Here is a 17,375-nt window from a genome sequence, read left to right as displayed (position 1 = left end):
TTACAAAATGGCTTCCCTGGAGCTGGTGAGACCCCCCCCCAATTATATTCGGTCAATTACCCCACTCTTCCAAGCTGTCCCGGTCCACCCCTGCACCACCCCCTCTGCCGATCCGGGGAGGGCTGCAGACTGACTACCACATGCCTCCTCCGATACATGTGGAGTCGCCAGCCGCTTCTTTTCACCTGACAGTGAGGAGTTTCACCTGGGGGATGTAGCGCATGGGAGGATCACGCTACTCCCCCCAGTCCCCCCCCCCCCCGAACAGGCGCCCCGACCGACCAGAGGAGTTCGCTAGTGCAGGGACCAGCACACATACCCACATCCGGCTTCCCACTAGGGGTGTAAGAAAGTATCGATACACTTGAGTATCATGATATCATATTGTGTGATACTGTATCGATTCTCAAAACCACTGTATCCATTTTTAATTGTTTACATGTAAAGGTTCATGACAAACATGTTGTGTTGTGCATAACCCCACGACCGCTAGACAACAGTGTTGCCATCTATCTTCAGCCACTTGACTCTTCCACTACAACACAACAACGTAAACTGCGACAGGAAGTCGGGAAGTAGCATAGGCACAAAGAACACAGGCCTGTGACATCACAATATATCACCTGTCTTACAGCATCGCGATGTATTGAATCGTAACCCTGTTTCGTGGTATGTATCGTATCGCCAGATTCTCGCCAATACATCCCACCCACAGACATGGCGAACTGTGTCTGTGGGGACACCCGACCGACCAAGCCGGAGGTAACACGGAGAAACCAAGATGCTGACAGGTGGTCTACCAGCCAAGTGCAGGTCCCCATCCACAGCACAGGACGGACCTTGTGTAGCAGTGTCGACGTACTCGCTGAACACAGATAGACACATCAGACTTGGTTAGAATGGAGGGTTGATAGATGGGCTGGAGGAGGGAAGAATCAATAGAGCATTGTAGAATTATTTAACTTCATTAAGACCAAGGTCAGATGATATCAGAGGCGTGAAAGTGGGATAGTACACACACACACACACACACACACACTTAGCCATGCTATAAGCTCCTGTCAGCTAAATGCCAAGTGGATAAATCTCAAGCCCCCAGTGTTAACTGCAATATTAAAACTCCGCCAAACAGAGTAGAAAGCCGAGCGGGAATATTGTGTTGAGCTCTCACACCTCCACAGGTGATCACTTCATCTGTGGCCATGCAGCCTTTGGTTCAGATCGCCCGAACTCAAGCTAGTAGCTGAACCCTTCCTCAAGTCTAATCAGGTCCTGACGGGCTCAGGCCCACATGTAAATGTTAAGCTGAAATGCAGTCACCACTCCAGAGAGAGCGCGAGATAGAGAGAGAGAGAGAGAGAGAGAGAGAGAGAGAGAGAGAGAGAGAGAGAGAGAGAGAGAGAGAGAGAGAGAGAGAGAGAGAGAGAGAGAGAGAGAGAGAGAGAGAGAGAGAGAGAGAGAGAGAGAGAGACAGAGAGAGAGAGAGAGAGACAGAGACAGAGACAGAGACAGAGACAGAGACAGAGACAGAGAAGGAGAGAAAGAGAGGGCAAGAGAACAAGAGAGAGAGAGCAAGAGAACGAGAGTGAGGGCAAAAGAACGAGATAGAAGGCAAGAGAACGAGTGAGAGGAGGGCAAGAGAATGAGTCAGAGTGAGAGAACAAGACAGAGAGCGCAAGAGAATGAGAGAGAGAGAGAGAGAGAGAGAGAGAGAGAGAGAGAGAGAGAGAGAGAGAGAGAGAGAGAGAGAGAGAGAGAGAGAGAGAGAGGGCAAGAGAGAACAAGTGAGAGAGAGCAAGAGAACGAGAAAGAGGGCAAGAGGATGAAAGAGAGAGAGTAAGAGAACGAGAGAGCAAGGGCAAGAGAATGAGAGGGAAGGCGAGAGAATGAGAGAGAGAGCAAGAGAACGAGAGAGAAGGCAAGAGAACAAGGGAAGGGGAGCAAGAGAACGAGACAGAGAGGGCAAGATAACGAGGCAGAGAGCGAGAGAACAAGACAAAGAGAGAGAGCAAGAGAACAAGAGAGAGAGAGAGAGAGAAGAGAGAGAGAGAGAGAGAGAGAGAGAGAGAGAGAGAGAGAGACAGAGAGAGAGAGAGAACAAGTGAGAAAGAGTAAGAGAACGAGAGAGCAAGATAATGATGGGAGAGAGAGAGAGAGCGAGGGCAAGAGAACGAGCAAGAGAGAGCAAGAGGGGACAAGCGATAGAGAGCAAGAGAACGAGAGAGAGAGAGAGCGAGAGAGAACAAGTGAGAGGGAGTAAGAGAACGAGAGAGAGAGCGAGTGAGAGAATGAGAGAGAGAGAGTGAGAGAGAACAAGTGAGAGGGAGTAAGAGAACGAGAGAGCAAGAGAACGATGGGAGAGAGAGAGAGTGAGGGCAAGAGAACGAGCAAGAGAGAGCAAGAGGGAACAAGCGAGAGAGAGCAAGAGAATGAGAGAGAGAGCGAGTAAGAGAGCAAGAGAGAGAGAAAGAGAACGAGAGAGAGAGCAAGAGAATGAGAGCGAGAGAGCAAGAGAATGAGAGAGAGAGCGAGTGAGAGATGCTAAAGGAAAGATGTTTTGTAGAAAAAGAGAAAGGCAAGGAGGCGCTGAGAGAGAGAAAAATAAAGAAACAGACAGAAGAAGTCAAACACAAAGAAAGACAGACATGGAAAGAGACAATGGCTGCAGTCCAGAGTCCCGCGTGTAAGACAGCAGATGTGTGGGCAAAGCCATGCACAGGGACAGTGCACTCTAATGAACACTGCCAGAGTTAGCCAAAAGGCTAATTTTCCTCTGTAGTCCCTGGCGAGATGTTACAACAGACTTCCTAAAATAAAAGAAAGGAAAAACAAGAACAAGAAAAAGGTAAAGCTAAAAACACAATTACTGAAATAGCAATGACTCACTGCAAAACACTGATAAAACTGACATGTTATGTTACAGAATCCATCCATCCATCCATCCATCCATCCATTATCCGAGCTGCTTATCCAGACCAGGGTCATGGGATGCTGAAGCCTATCCCAGCAGTCACTGGGCGGCAGGTGGGGAGACACCCTGGACAGGCCGCAAGGCCATCACAGGGCCGACAAATTCACACCTAGGGACAATTTAGTATGGCTGATTCACCTGACCTACATGTCTTTGGACTGTGGGAGGAAACCGCGGCACCCGGAGGAAACCCACGCAGACACGGGGAGAATATGCCAACTCCACACAGAGGACGACCCCCAAGGGTGGACTACCCCGGGGAGGGAACCCAGGACTGTCTTGCTGTGAGGTGACCACGCCAACCACGGCGCCACCGCGCCGCTCCCTGTCACAGCTTTCTAAACACATTTAAGGTCGTTCATAGGGTGTACAGTATCCCTCTCTCAGACCACCGGGTTCATTTGGCTGCTGGAGATGTTAGAGAATGTGAATGTTAATTTTGTTTAGGATTTTGATTTTGGTTTACTTTAATGACCCCTGGAGGGAAATTACGCTCTGCATGTAACCCAACCTAGAGAGGAGCTAGGGACCACCAGGTACCCCCCCTACTGAAACACAATGATGACTCAACCGAGACTTGTTGAGGCATCAGCTGTGCTTCTACGACCTCCATGGGTTATGGAACTGATGATGATGATGATGATGATGGTGATGATGATGATGATGATGATGATGATGAGCAGTGTGGCTAGGAGCAGTGGGCAGCTGCCGTGCAGCACCCGGGGACCAACTCCAGTTCGTCTTGCCATGCCTCGGGCAGGGACACAGAGAGGAGCATTAACCCTAACATGCATGTCCTGTTGATGGTGGGGGAAACCGGAGCACCCGGAGAAAACCCACCACAGACACGGGGAGAACATGCAAACTCCACACAGAGGACAAGCTGGGACGTTCGAACCCACGACATTCTTGCTGTGAGGTGACAGCGCTAACCACTGCGCCACCATGCTGCCCAATGTTAATGCTAATACATTAACATTAATACATCATGTGACATCATTGATAGGACAAATATGAAGCATGCGATACAGAACCCTATAGTTCACGAAGCAAGTAACAGTACATTAATCCGCAATTAGCTGCAGCATGCAGGCAGTGGCCTGCGAAAGCGTAGCACGCGAAGCGACATTAAGCAGCGTTAAGCAAATATTAGTTGAGTCAAGCAGGCAGTACGGACACACACAGAACAAGAAGCAAGCAACACATACAGTACGTGTGAAACAACACATGAATCACTGAGAGAGCTACACACAAAACACAAATCACAACGGGCAACACCCGCAAGTATTTGGAGAAACAAGAGGCAAGTTCCCAGGCAGACTGGCATTAAAGTGGCAGCGGGAGCAGCAGAGAGGAAGTGGTTTCTAGTGCTGACAGCTTTGACTATCAATGAGCCACAGTTTTAAAGGAGGACTGGTACGTGGCGAGTTCTCTCATACACGCTGGAATAGATTCCACTCTTGTGAGGCGCTGACAAAAACAGGCAGACTGACTAAAGGCACTTCTGCTAAGTGGAATAATGCAGTCCCCTCTTGTAACTCCTCTCGTGATCTGATACGAGTTTGTTTTCCTGCTCACAAAATCTCTGAGTGGTGGTGGTGGTGGGGGGGGGGGGGCACACCATGTATTTAGATGAGACATACATTTACATGCTTAATCAGGTTTTCCTAGTTTAGCAGCATATATTTCCCGAGTATATACACCAATGTAGTGAATTCAAGGGGCAGCCATGAATCCATCGCAGCCAGGAATTGAACTCAGCGAGTCTAGTCATCCGCGGTCATTACAGTACCCCCCTCCTTCGGGAAGTGCGTCCCCGTGCTTCCCAAAGAAGGTGGGTACTGTAGGGGGGATAAGGAGGGAGATAGCATCCGGATGTGGGCCACTTCAGGCAGTGATGCGGCACTGACGGCCTTCTTCTGGCCCTGACAAAATGGATGTGAGCCTGAAGTGGCCCACACATATAATAGCAAATATGGCCCAAATATGCAAAATCCTGACCCTGAAGTGGCCCGTGTGGTAAGTGGTGAATATGGCCCAAATATCACAAAACAAATATGGGCCACCTTTGGCAAATATGTGGCACATGCGGCGTTGCTATGGCTTGGTTGTGGCCCAGATCTTGCAAACAGGATAGGACCGCCTAAGTGCCATCAATCCATGTGGTATGTGGGCTGGATGAAAGTGTCGGGTGTGGGACGGGTCTGGGCCACAGCAAGTTTGCTATCTGGGTTAGCATATCAGTTCCCTCATGCCTCTGGGTGCACACTCTTCTAATGGCCTCACAGTCTCACCATCCCACTCCTGACACCGCTATGCACAATAGTGGAAATTATTTGGGTTTTTAGTCTAGAGTTTCAAGTGTCTGTTTATATAAAGACTGTAGTGGTTCCAGTGTGGTATTCCCCGGGCGCTGCAGCTGCCCACAGCTCCCATACAATAGGACGGGTTGAATACAGAGAGCACATGTCATTGTAACCTTTACAAAGACAAAATAAAGGGTCTTTCTTCTGGCTTTCTTAGCCTGTGACCGGCCCGTTAAACAGTAAGTCATGCGAGAGAAAATCACCGAGGGCAAGTACGTCTTGGCCGCCTCGGTGGACACGTAGCTTCTTATGAATGTGAAATTGGCTAGATCTAATTTGATCTGTTAACAGACTTTTTCATTGTTCTTCCTTCATTGTTGTTTTCAATTGATGTTTGTCACTGTAACGTGTTTGAGAACTGTTTTTTTTCTATTTTTAATGCATCTTGTTGGCGTCTGTTAGGAAGAGAACTTGCCTTTAATTCCAAGGGTTTAGATGGTTTGGGTAATTCAGTGAGTATGGTGGGGCTTTAATTTAAGGCATTTTATAAATCAGGCTATGTCTTATTTTGGAAATCCTGAGAAGGTCCGCCAAATGAAAGATAAGACACGAGCCACTGCTTGATACAGCGTAGCCAAAAATTGTCCTAAACCATCATGTTTCAGACCACAACAGTCTACACCCCTGAACCCCAATAAGCAGCAAGCGGGCCAGGTCCAGCTCACGAGAGCCAAATGTCTGGTCCATTGGCTCTAATGCACCAGTCATAACACGTGAAATAAAGTGCATGCTGCTCTACTTTATTGGGACCTCACGCCACACCGTACACTTGACCTATGCCGTACAGCAGTGGTTCTCAACCTTTTCGGGGTCCTGGACCCCCTGTGTATGTTTGATCTACCCTGAGGAACCCTCCACCTGATCTTGGGGGAGGGGGGTTGCAATTTGATAGAAACAGTAGAAACTGCATTTTAAATTGCATTATAGCATTTATTCACTCTTTGGGGCAAAAATAAGAGCTTTCAGTTGTAATTTAGATATAGTTAACAAAACAGAATTCTTATGCAGTAACTTTCAGATATATGTAACAACACAGAATATGTATTCAGTAACTTTCAGATATATGTAACAAAACAGAATATGTATTCAGTAACTTTCAGATATATGTAACAACAGAATTTTTATGCAGTAACTTTTAACAATGCAAACGGGAGCGAGATCTCTTATTAAAATACAATAAATGACACTTGTGAAACAGATGTAATTAGAGAAAAAAGTCCTGTTACCCTTTATAGTTTAGGTAGATAAAGGTCTCAGTCACATTTGAGTAAAATAATCCTATTTCTATAAATGTCATAGGATCTTTTTTTTAAAGATATTTTATTTTCACGGACCCCTTGCAATTACACCACGGACCACTAGGGGTCCGCGGACCCCCGGTTGAGAAACACTGCTAGAGTGCATGTAGACGTAAGACTCCACGCTCTCTAAGGTCCTTCGCAAGACAGACCCACTTACCAGCTAAGTCACAGATCAATAGCTGTCCTAAACCAAGAACATGATGGCCTGATCGAAGAAGCGGAAAGTCGACCAGGAAAACCGTCAGTTCACATCTGACTGGACCGATCAGTTCTGTTTTATTTTACCGGACCACGCCAACGTCAAACCGACATGCTTGGTATGCATGCAGACCGTAGCTGTCAGCAAAGCAGATCATCTCAAGCAGCCCTTCAACACTGTGCATGCTGCCAGCGGCAATGCCAACTACCCTAGCGAATCAGATCACCACAAACAACAAATAACAAATATGATAACATCACACAAGCACTCGGGTTCTACTGTCTGTAAATCAACATCGGCACAAGAGAGTGCAGCCGCTGCATCACTGCACGTTTCATGGAAGCTTGCTGAAGCTAAGAAGCCGTTCGCTGATGCTGAGTTGATTAAAACATGTGCAATGACAAGGTTGGCGACGTTTTAAGTCAGGATGAGAAAAACGATTGTGGAAGTATTAAAGCAACGAGAAGGGTAGAACTTTTAGCGGAGGAGTGCTTTTCTGTGACCGAACCGACATGGAACAGCTCGTATGTGTGTTCACGAGATGTTTTGATGGGGGGACGTTTTGGAAAGAGCTGCTTTGTTTGCTTCCTCTGCCCGGGCGCACAACTGGGGAACTCATCTTTAATGAATTAACACATTGCTTTGAGAAGAACGGCTTGGATGTGAGCAAAAAAATGTGCCCATTGTCACCGATGGGGCTCCGTCAACGGTGGAACAACACAAGGACTTGGTAAAAAGGCCTGCCACTGTTAACCCAGCACTCTTAGCATTTCATTGCATTATGAATGAACCGGTGTTGTGCACTAAACGGTGTGGGGAAATCAAAGAGGCGATGGATACTGTGCCGAGGCTGGTAAATTTAGTTCGCGAGAGTATCAATAATATCACAGGTTCTTAACCCTTGTGTTGTCCACACGTTCTGTATACTGCCCTCGCCTCAAGGGTAATTTATGACCCGCCTTCATTAAACCTCTAAATTAAAACAACTTAATTTAATTCTAAACCCCCACATCTATTTTGCATGAAGAAACAACCTCTCATTCATCACAAACTGTGTGACTGTCTGGGTTCTCCCTCTTCACCGTGCAGAAAGACTGCATTTAATCAGTGGACGCCAACCATTTTATAGGTTCAAATATGACCCAAACATGTCTTAGGGTCAAGCATGACCCTAAGACAATCTCAGTACCCTAGTGGTGTACAGCTTTAATGGAAATATGAACAAAAACAATGTTTAAAACGTTCTAATGTTTGGGTCACTCTGGCAAAAGTCATCAAATTTCAGGTTGAAGAAATATAATTTACTCTTCTCTGCTGTGAAACACTCTTATAGGCCTTTTCGACCTGTTAGAAAACAGAAGGGTTAAGTGACAATAAGGTGATGGCATATGTCATTTTTTGTGTGATATCACCTTCATCTGCAATTACAAGGGAAGAACCCACTGTTGCATAAATGTACGAGGTGGTTGAAGCTTTCTGGTCAAAGCCGACCCTTTAAGAGAGAGAAAAACCCAGGAGAAAGTTGCACTTCCCACATCTGCAGGAGCACTGCGAGAAGAGTGAAATGCAGGATGATCCAGGGGTGAAGGATTTCGTGACGAGCCTGGCAGAAAACTTCAAGGAACGATATGAAAGCTCCCCCTAAACTCTCAGGTGGCATCCTCCACTTCCTGAGACAGCCGTTCTCCGTTTCGCCTGACGGCCAGTGGACTGCAGAGGCCAAAAGGCTGTGGTACCTTCCATAGATGAGGCAACTCTTCACATGGAGGTCTTGGAGATGGGAACATCTGACTTGCTCAAAGCACAATGCGAGGACGTTGGGGCGAGTGACTTTTGGATCAACGTGGTTCCCCAAGCTCGAGTCAAGAACATGAGCGCTATTGCAGTGCTCCTACTCACGATTTCGCCCTCCACGTGCACACGTGAGTCATCATTTCTTCAATGAACTCGATCGAGAACCAGGAAGCAGACTCTCCAGTGCACATCTTGGCCAACGGCTCAGGACTGCCACAGCAGAATACAGGCCCGCCATCAGAAGGATCGCCTCATCCCGTCACTCTCACTTCTCTCACTGACTGGTGAAGGAACATCCATTTATCTTGTCCAGTTGTCCATAATTAAATGGTTGGTTTTATTTTGTTTCAAGAGTGCATTTTGTTTGTGTGTGTGTGTGTGTGAGAGAGAGACCCTCAACCCAGGCTTTAAGAATCTCAGGCCTAAGTTACTACTACTACTACTGACAATAATAATAATCATCATCATAATAGCAGCAACAACAACATCTGCACATAAAACAAGTTTTGCTGGTGCAAAGGGAACCCCCCCCCTCCCGGAAGTTTTGGCCCTCCGCTTGGCATGCATGACATGATTTGGCCCTTGATGAGACTTAATTGGGAAACCCTGAGCTACACAGAACTCCATTGCCGTTTCATCAAAATACTGCTAGGATCACTAAAGCTACAGTAAGTCCTCCTCAGAACATACTTCTGTCCAAAAGAGATTAAGTTGCGGGGCTGGATTGGAAATGTTTCGGCACATATCATGTACTTTATGGAAAGGGCAGTACGTGCCCAGTTAACTGAGAGGCACATTATATACAGATATCCCACAACACCTTTGTGCACAGCTGAGGTATTCAGTCCCTGCTTTGAGGATTTACGTGTACTCTGAATTGCAGCTATAGAGACATTATGGAAGAAAAGAGAAGCAAGGAAAGGAAAAGCAAACAGAGAGAGAGAGAGAGATCCAATTCCGTCAAAAATTACTAAACGCACAAAGGAAAACACCAACAAATGCATGCAGGGCGGAATGAAGCCGTTTCCCATTGATAATAAATATCAAAACAGATCATTTAAATTCTGGATGCACCTTAAACCAAGTCCCCACCACACACTGCAGTTGAAAGCATTTCACATCCAGGAGCTAAGAAAGAGTCCCCTCAGCCAGCCGGTTCTGAGACTAACTGACCCCGTAACCACTGACACAGATGAGTTTCAGACCAGCACTGCTAACCAACCACAGATCAGAGGAAACCACATCATCACACAATGCAACAACTCACATGTGGAGCATTGGGACATAGAAACCAAATGACAACACAAATCAGGATGTTATGGGGCCCTAAAAAGAGAACACAAACTGGCTGACTGTCTGTCCACTGTCAGAGACAGTCAGCAGAGACACATCCTCACCAAGTACAGGCTCACCGACCACAGTCTAGCCACTGAAAAGGGCAGACACACAACACACCTTGGCTACCAAAACAGCAAAGAATATGTGGTCTCTGTACGGCAGGTGAGGTGGAGACAGAGACGCACTTCCTGCTAAATTGGGAGAAATTCCAGAACACAAGAGAAAAACACCAGGAGACATGTGAAAACCAGATTCCAAATGTTCTCCTCCTGGATGAGAAAGAACAATGGCCACGTATTTTAGGAGAGGGTCAAAGGTCACGGCTTGTGGCACATGTGTCAGAATGCCGTAGCTTAAGGGTCAGTGACCAAAACACTGTCAGTTGCTGTTCCAATACCGTTCCAATTACTGTCAGTTGCTTTTTGATCGCTGTTCTATGTTTCTACCAATTCTATCTTTTTCCTTTTTCTTTTCTTTGTTTTTTTTTTATTTGGTATTCTGTTGACTTGTTTTGCTGTCCCCCGCTGGCAACATTGTAATTAATGCAGTCATGCCAATAACACATCATTGAATTAAATTGAATTGAGAGAGAGAGAGAGAGAGAGAGAGAGAGAGAGAGAGAGAGAGAGAGAGAGAGAGAGAGAATCCCCATACCTTCAGTGTCTTGGCCGAGACAGGTTGAGAGCAGCACCAGATAAATGACTCCTATTCCAACAATACCCGGCTGTTTGGATTGGTCCCATGTCTTAGGGCTCATTGAGTGTGCGCCAACCATTTTCACCACTGTGCCTGGCTAGGGTTCCCCCTGCAGAGGAGAGAGAGAGAGAGACTTTAAAACAAGTCTGTATTTAACAGAAAACAATATCAAAAACAGACTTTCTTCTCTCTTTCTAAACATATAAACAATATTTGTCAAATTACAATCACTCAACATGCATCTTTTAACAATCCCAAAAACAATCATTCAACAACAAGTCAAAACATAAAAAACAGGTAAGACCCCTTTTATCCGAGCTCTGCAGCAAAAACCAGCTCATCCTGTATGGTTCAACACAGCACCCCTTTATAACGCCACACAGTTGTGAATGTGTCCAGATCTTTCATTGCTTTGTAATAATTGAAATCTACTCTTATCCTGGCCTGGACCCTCCTGCTAAACAACAGTTATCCTGGCCTGGACCATCCTGCTAAACAACAGTTATCCTGGCCTGAACCCTCCTGCTAAACAACAGTTATCCTGGCCAGGACCCTCCTGCTAAACAACAGTTATCCTGGCCTGGACCATCCTGCTAAACAACAGTTATCCTGGCCTGGACCATCCTGCTAAACAACAGTTATCCTGGCCTGGACCATCCTGCTAAACAACAGTTATCCTAGCCTGGACCATCCTGCTAAACAACAGTTATCCTGGCCTGGACCATCCTGCTAAACAACAGTTATCCTGGCCTTGACCATCCTGCTAAACAACAGTTATCCTGGCCTGGACCATCCTGCTAAACAACAGTTATCCTGGCCTGGACCATCCTGCTAAACAACAGTTATCCTGGCCTGGACCCTCCTGCTAAACAACAGTTATCCTGGTCTGGACCCTCCTGCTAAACAACAGTTATCCTGGCCTGGACCATCCTGCTAAACAACAGTTATCCTGACCTGGACCCTCCTGCTAAACAACAGTTATCCTGGTCTGGACCCTCCTGCTAAACAACAGTTATCCTGGTCTGGACCATCCTGCTAAACAACAGCTATCCTGGCCTGGACCATCCTGCTAAACAACAGTTATCCTGGCCTGGACCATCCTGCTAAACAACAGTTATCCTGGCCTGGACCCTCCTGCTAAACAACAGTTATCCTGGCCTGGACCCTCCTGCTAAACAACAGTTATCCTGGCCTGGACCCTCCTGCTAAACAACAGTTATCCTGGTCTGGACCATCCTGCTAAACAACAGCTATCCTGGTCTGGACCATCCTGCTAAACAACAGTTATCCTGGTCTGGACCATCCTGCTAAACAACAGTTATCCTGGCCTGGACCCTCCTGCTAAACAACAGTAATCCTGGCCTGGACCATCCTGCTAAACAACAGTTATCCTGGTCTGGACCCTCCTGCTAAACAACAGTTATCCTGGTCTGGACCATCCTGCTAAACAACAGTTATCCTGGACTGGACCCTCCTGCTAAACAACAGTTCAACATGACATTCTACACACTCTTCAATTCTTTTGAAGAGTGTGTACAGAGGGAGAGAGAGATTTGAGTTTCAAAAGCACATTTATTCAGTCCAACAGCTGATATTCAAACATATTCATCTTATTGTAATCCAGCTCATAAATAAAAAACAGTTTCAGAAAAAGTCTCATTAAGTAGTTCAAAACAAAGTATTTATACCAACAAACAGGTTTTCAAACTCAAGTCAACTCTACTTGCATAGCCCAACATCACACAAATGTGCCTCAGGGGGCTTCACAGCAACACAACATCCTGTCCCCAGACCCTCGCATTGGATGAGCAACAACTCCCCCCAAAAAAATACCTTTAACAGAGAGATAAAATAGGAATAAACCTCAGGGAGAGCAACAGAGGAGGGATCTCTTTCCCAAGACGGACAACGCGCAATAGATGTTGTATTTGCACAATTTACATAATAAATAAAACATAAGCCAAATATACAGCCAGGACCCACCCTTGTTACAGAAATTAGAACCAGAAAACCAGGTCTTCATCATCTCCCACTAAGCACAATACTACCCCTATTGCCCATTTAAGGCTGAAAGCCTCTAAATTGTCTACCATTTTGTAGTAGGTTTATTCCACCCTGAGCCGAGCCTTCAGCCATCGTTTAATAACCTGCACAGGGTCCACACAGCCCACTGCCCAAGCCTGGTTCTTACGGCTCAGCCAGATGGCTAATTTGGCAGTAACTGATATGAAATTCATATTTGTTTGTGTACCTTTCTTCCTGGCTAGGCATTTGGGACCATACACAAACAACTGAAAAGAAAAAGCCTCCTCCAAGTCCCAAAACCAGCCCTTTAACAAATCAAATACACCCACCAACCTAGGACACTGGACAAATAAATGTATCAGACTTTCGCCCTGTGAACAAAAAAGACACACCTCCCTGTGATCAGGAGCCAGGTGTGCTCTGTGTCTGTTCGTGGCTACCACTCAACGCACAATCCTCCACTGGAGGTCAGCCAACCATTTTTCAACTGTTAGTTTGTACGGGGACTGCCAGCAGCCTTTTGGGGAAGAGCCTGGACCAAAAAACTCTGACCACCTCGATGCTTCCATGGCCTGCAGAGACTGTGAATGCCTCAGCTTCACACACAGGATGTAAGCTGCCTTTTTTCCCAGGTCCTCAAACTTGTACAGCCATTGGGTTGTGAAAGAAAGGAGTTGGCCCTCCACCTCCTGCCACTCCCCCACATTAGGAGAGACAGCCAACTGTGGAAAGCTGTAATCCACATCCTCCTCCCAATGGCCAGCCAGCTCACGGTTCTCCATCATAAATGTCCTCAGGTACTCTAGAAGTGACGCACAGACCTGTGAGATCTGCCTCCCCCGCCCTAAGCAGAAACAGTTCCTTACTGTACCCTAGATGACCAGCTGTCCACAGCATGAGCTTGACTGTGTCTAGCCACCGTCCACCACAGTGATGAAGCAGTCTCTGTGTGGTCTTCAGCCTAAGGACCATCACTCAAGAGATAATGTCCACAAGACCCTGTCCTCCTACGTCCACTGGCAAGTATAAGGCAGGGACACCGATCCAGTGCTGTCCTAATCAGAAAAATTCCACTTTGGCCTGCTGAACATCTTCAATCAGGCCTCATGGTGGAGGTAGAACATGAGTCTGTGCCACAGAATCAAGGCGACGAAGATACTGGCAACCAAAACTCGACCCCTATAAGACAGCCTAGGTAGCAACCATTTCCATTTAGACAACTTGGCACACACTTTCTCCATCACACCCTCCCAATTCTGCCTCTGATAATCATCTGTGCTTAAAAAATACCAACGCCTTTATCCTTCTTCTCCCCCACTGCAGACCTCCAGGCAAACTGGGTGCTGCCCTCTCTCTCCACTGTCCTACCTGTAAGGCCTCACCCTTTGCCCAGTTTAACTTTGCTGATGAAGCCTTCTGATATAAACCCAGACTGTCCTGTAGTTCCTGCATGTCCCCCTGATCCCTCACAAACGCATTTAAGTCATCCTCATAGGCAGAAAGGATCAAAGGTAGGTTGTGTTGTCTGCCTGACAGTGAAAGCCCACTGACATGGCTTCTCAGCCTACACAGCAGAGGTACAATAGCCAGACTGTAAAGTTGCCCTGAAATGAGACAACCCTGGCTTATCCCCCTCTGCAAGGGGATTGGCTGGCTCAACCCTCCCCCAACATTCACCAAACACTCAGAACCACTGTACAATAACCCCACCCATGATACAAAATGGTCACCAAAACCAAAAGCCTTAAGTACTGAAAACAAATAGCCATGGTTCACCCCGTCAAATAATTTTTCTTGATCTAAAGAGAGAATACCAATGTCAAGATCATAAAGTTTACATAAGTCAATTACACCTCAAAAAAGAAAAAGATTATCCATTGTTGTTCTGCCCTGTACACAGTATATTTGGTCCATATGAACAAGTATATCCAGATCATTTCTTAGTCTGTCTGACAGTGTTCTGGAAAGCACTTTATAGTCTGAGCATAAAAGGTTCACCGGCCTCTAGTTTTTCAGCAAACCTAATCTCCCTTTTTAGGGAGCAAGGAGAGAACTGCCCTCTTACAAGAGACAGGCATCATTCCTGCATGGCAGCATTCCAAAATAGTCCTCTTATGTCTGTCCCTCCCACCATTAATGTTAAGACATCCAACCCTGAGCCCCTGCATAAGATGGGTAGAACAGAGAAAAAGAGAGAGACAGAATCAGACCAGTATGAACCAGAAAAAAAGAATAAAGCACCCTCTGATGCATGATCATAATCTATTTTACAATTTTTTTCCTTCTTACAGTTTTCCCCTTTGCTGCCTTTCTCAAGGCTGTGATGTGTTTCTTAAGCCGAAAACTTTTTTTTTTCATCAAGGAGCTCAAAACCAACCAGTTTCTGCAGATGACCAACAGTCCTAATGAACTTCTCTGTATCATTAAAATAATTACTGACTTCCCAAAAGTTTCATCCAAAAAAAAACATGTATGTCCTCCAGAGAATCTGTGCTGTGGTTTGATGTTTCACCAGCTGACACACTATCAGTCTCCGAATCGTAATCCATGTCCTCAGCCTCACCTGTTACCTGGCTACTGGGAATCTCCTCCACACTCTCTGTGTTCCCTTCAGTAGGCCTACCTCCGCCCTCACACTCTGTCCCTCCCCACTGAACACACCCCCAGTCCCTGCCGGGCTGCTGGACACAGCCGCCCGCTCATCCTCAGGTGTTTCTGCAAGCTCTGCCCCCGGCTCCGAGGTCATAGGCCAGTGGTGCCCAACTCCAGGCCTCGAGGGCCATAGTGTCTGCAGGTATTTGTTGCAACCATGCACTACACCACCTGATTTAACTAATTCCTTTCCCTCCTTGGTCCAAGAGGTGAGCTCAGGTGGTGCAGTGCATGGTTGGAACAAATACCTGCGGACACTGCGGCCCTTGAGGCCTGGAGTTGGGCACCCCTGTCATAGGCTGAGAGCCTATTTCCTCATCTGCAGCCGATGGAGCGAGCAGGTTGTTCCTCTGACTGACTCCGTTCTCCTCTCCCCGCCTCGGCAACATTATCGGGGGGAGGGGGGGTGTTAGCATCTATGCGGGCATGCGAACTGCATATGGCTGACATCGCCAGACTTGAAACCTCTCCACTGCCCCGAACTAGCACACCCCATGTATCAGCCATCACCGTGTTTAACTCTGGAGGAAACCTCCAAACTCTGGGTCGCAGAGTCCAAAAACATAAACACCTGTCCCCCGAGGGATTTTACATGCTTTACCTTCACTTCTGTACAGCCAAGATTGGCGGTTTTGAAACCACTACTGGTGAATTTGCCAAACCTCCGCAGTTCATTTTCCAGCAGTTCACTGGAGATGAACGGCGGAACAGCTGACCATGTGATTCGGGTAGAGGGAACCGCCAATGGCGAAACAGTATCATCGATATCGCTGATGACCACACCCCTTTCAATCATCTCACTGACATGACGCTCCTCCTTCAAAAACCCCTCCACAGCCTTGGTCATCCTGGAAGCAAACAGTACATTGCCATGTCCAACGTGCTCTCCCTAGGGCCAACAAAACCTCCTGCACCGTCAAGCTGGACCCCGACGGGACTATCCCAATCCCGTGATGGATGGACGGAGGTGGCGTCTCGGAGGACGCCATCCCTCCAGGAAACAAACCCGACTAAACCACTGATCACTCTGTCAAAAGCATCGATAAGGTTTGCCTGATCATGCACATGGGACAAATGAAGAATAGAGGGGGAAATCCGAGAAGAAATACAGCAAACAATTCAAACTACACGCCAGTCTCACATTCACCACCCTCGCTCACGCTCACACACCCAACCTCCAAGCATGCAGTGCCGAGAGAGAGAGAGAGAGAGAGAGAGAGGGGGGGGGGGAGAGAGAGAGAGAGAGAGAGAGGGGGGGGGGGGGAGAGAGAGAGAGAGAGAGAGAGAGAGAGAGAGAGAGAGAGAGAGAGAGAGAGAGAGAGAGAGAGAGAGAGAGAGAGAGAGAGAGAGAGGAGCGATATGAACAAAGGGGAGTTCTAGACAAAACCTCACCTCTCCCTTTACTCTGGATCCTAGAGCAATGAACTTTCTTGTGAACCCCTCGTAGCTCAAACATGTTCAAGAACCACCATCTCTTTTCACTTTAATTTATTCCCAGTGTTAAACTATGTAAATTTATATATTAGCATGCCGGCTGGAAAATCACATCTGCTACAAAGCATGGTAGCAGAGATAGATTTTAATCTTAATGAAGTGGCTGCACCCTGTTTGTGCCTGAACCACTCATTAAATATTCTGTGTCATCACTGAGTTTACATGTTGACAACTAAGGATAGATATTTATTTAGGACACATTATGTAACATGTTTAAATAACCTCGACTTTTATAAGGCCCTTCCATTTTAGCAGTGACTGTAAACACACAAGATGACATCTTCAAACTAATATGTTGATCCAGCTTTATTGATCTATCAGACTTGATTACGGGCAAGACCGACAAGCGGGATGGTCTCATATTTTAACAGAACATCTTGCGTCCCAAGAGGATAAAACTCACCACTCTCCTCTGGACTTATCTATGGTTATTTATACCACGGGCCACTTTGACCCCTCACTTTCTATCCTTTTCTGAGACAAAGGAATGTTGAGGATTGCCCCATTCTTGAATAAAGATATATATGCATTTCGTTCAT

At 46.7% G+C, this 17,375-nt stretch overlaps 1 protein-coding gene across 1 annotated transcript in view; it reads right to left on the bottom strand.

Moving 5' to 3' along the window:
* The window catches only part of LOC130127199 (protocadherin-15-like), a 409,304-nt gene extending 393,115 nt beyond the window's left edge, over positions 1-16,189 (bottom strand). The window contains 2 exon segments of the mRNA XM_056296769.1: positions 10,624-10,762; positions 15,944-16,189. Of these exon segments, the coding sequence (XP_056152744.1) occupies positions 10,624-10,762; positions 15,944-16,189 (385 nt within the window).
* Between the last annotated feature and the right edge of the window lie 1,186 nt (positions 16,190-17,375).

The sequence above is a fragment of the Lampris incognitus genome, chromosome 17 (genome assembly GCF_029633865.1).
Source record: "Lampris incognitus isolate fLamInc1 chromosome 17, fLamInc1.hap2, whole genome shotgun sequence".
In the NCBI taxonomy this organism is placed as follows: Eukaryota; Metazoa; Chordata; class Actinopteri; order Lampriformes; family Lampridae; genus Lampris; species Lampris incognitus.
This window is presented reverse-complemented; position numbering and strand designations above follow the sequence as displayed.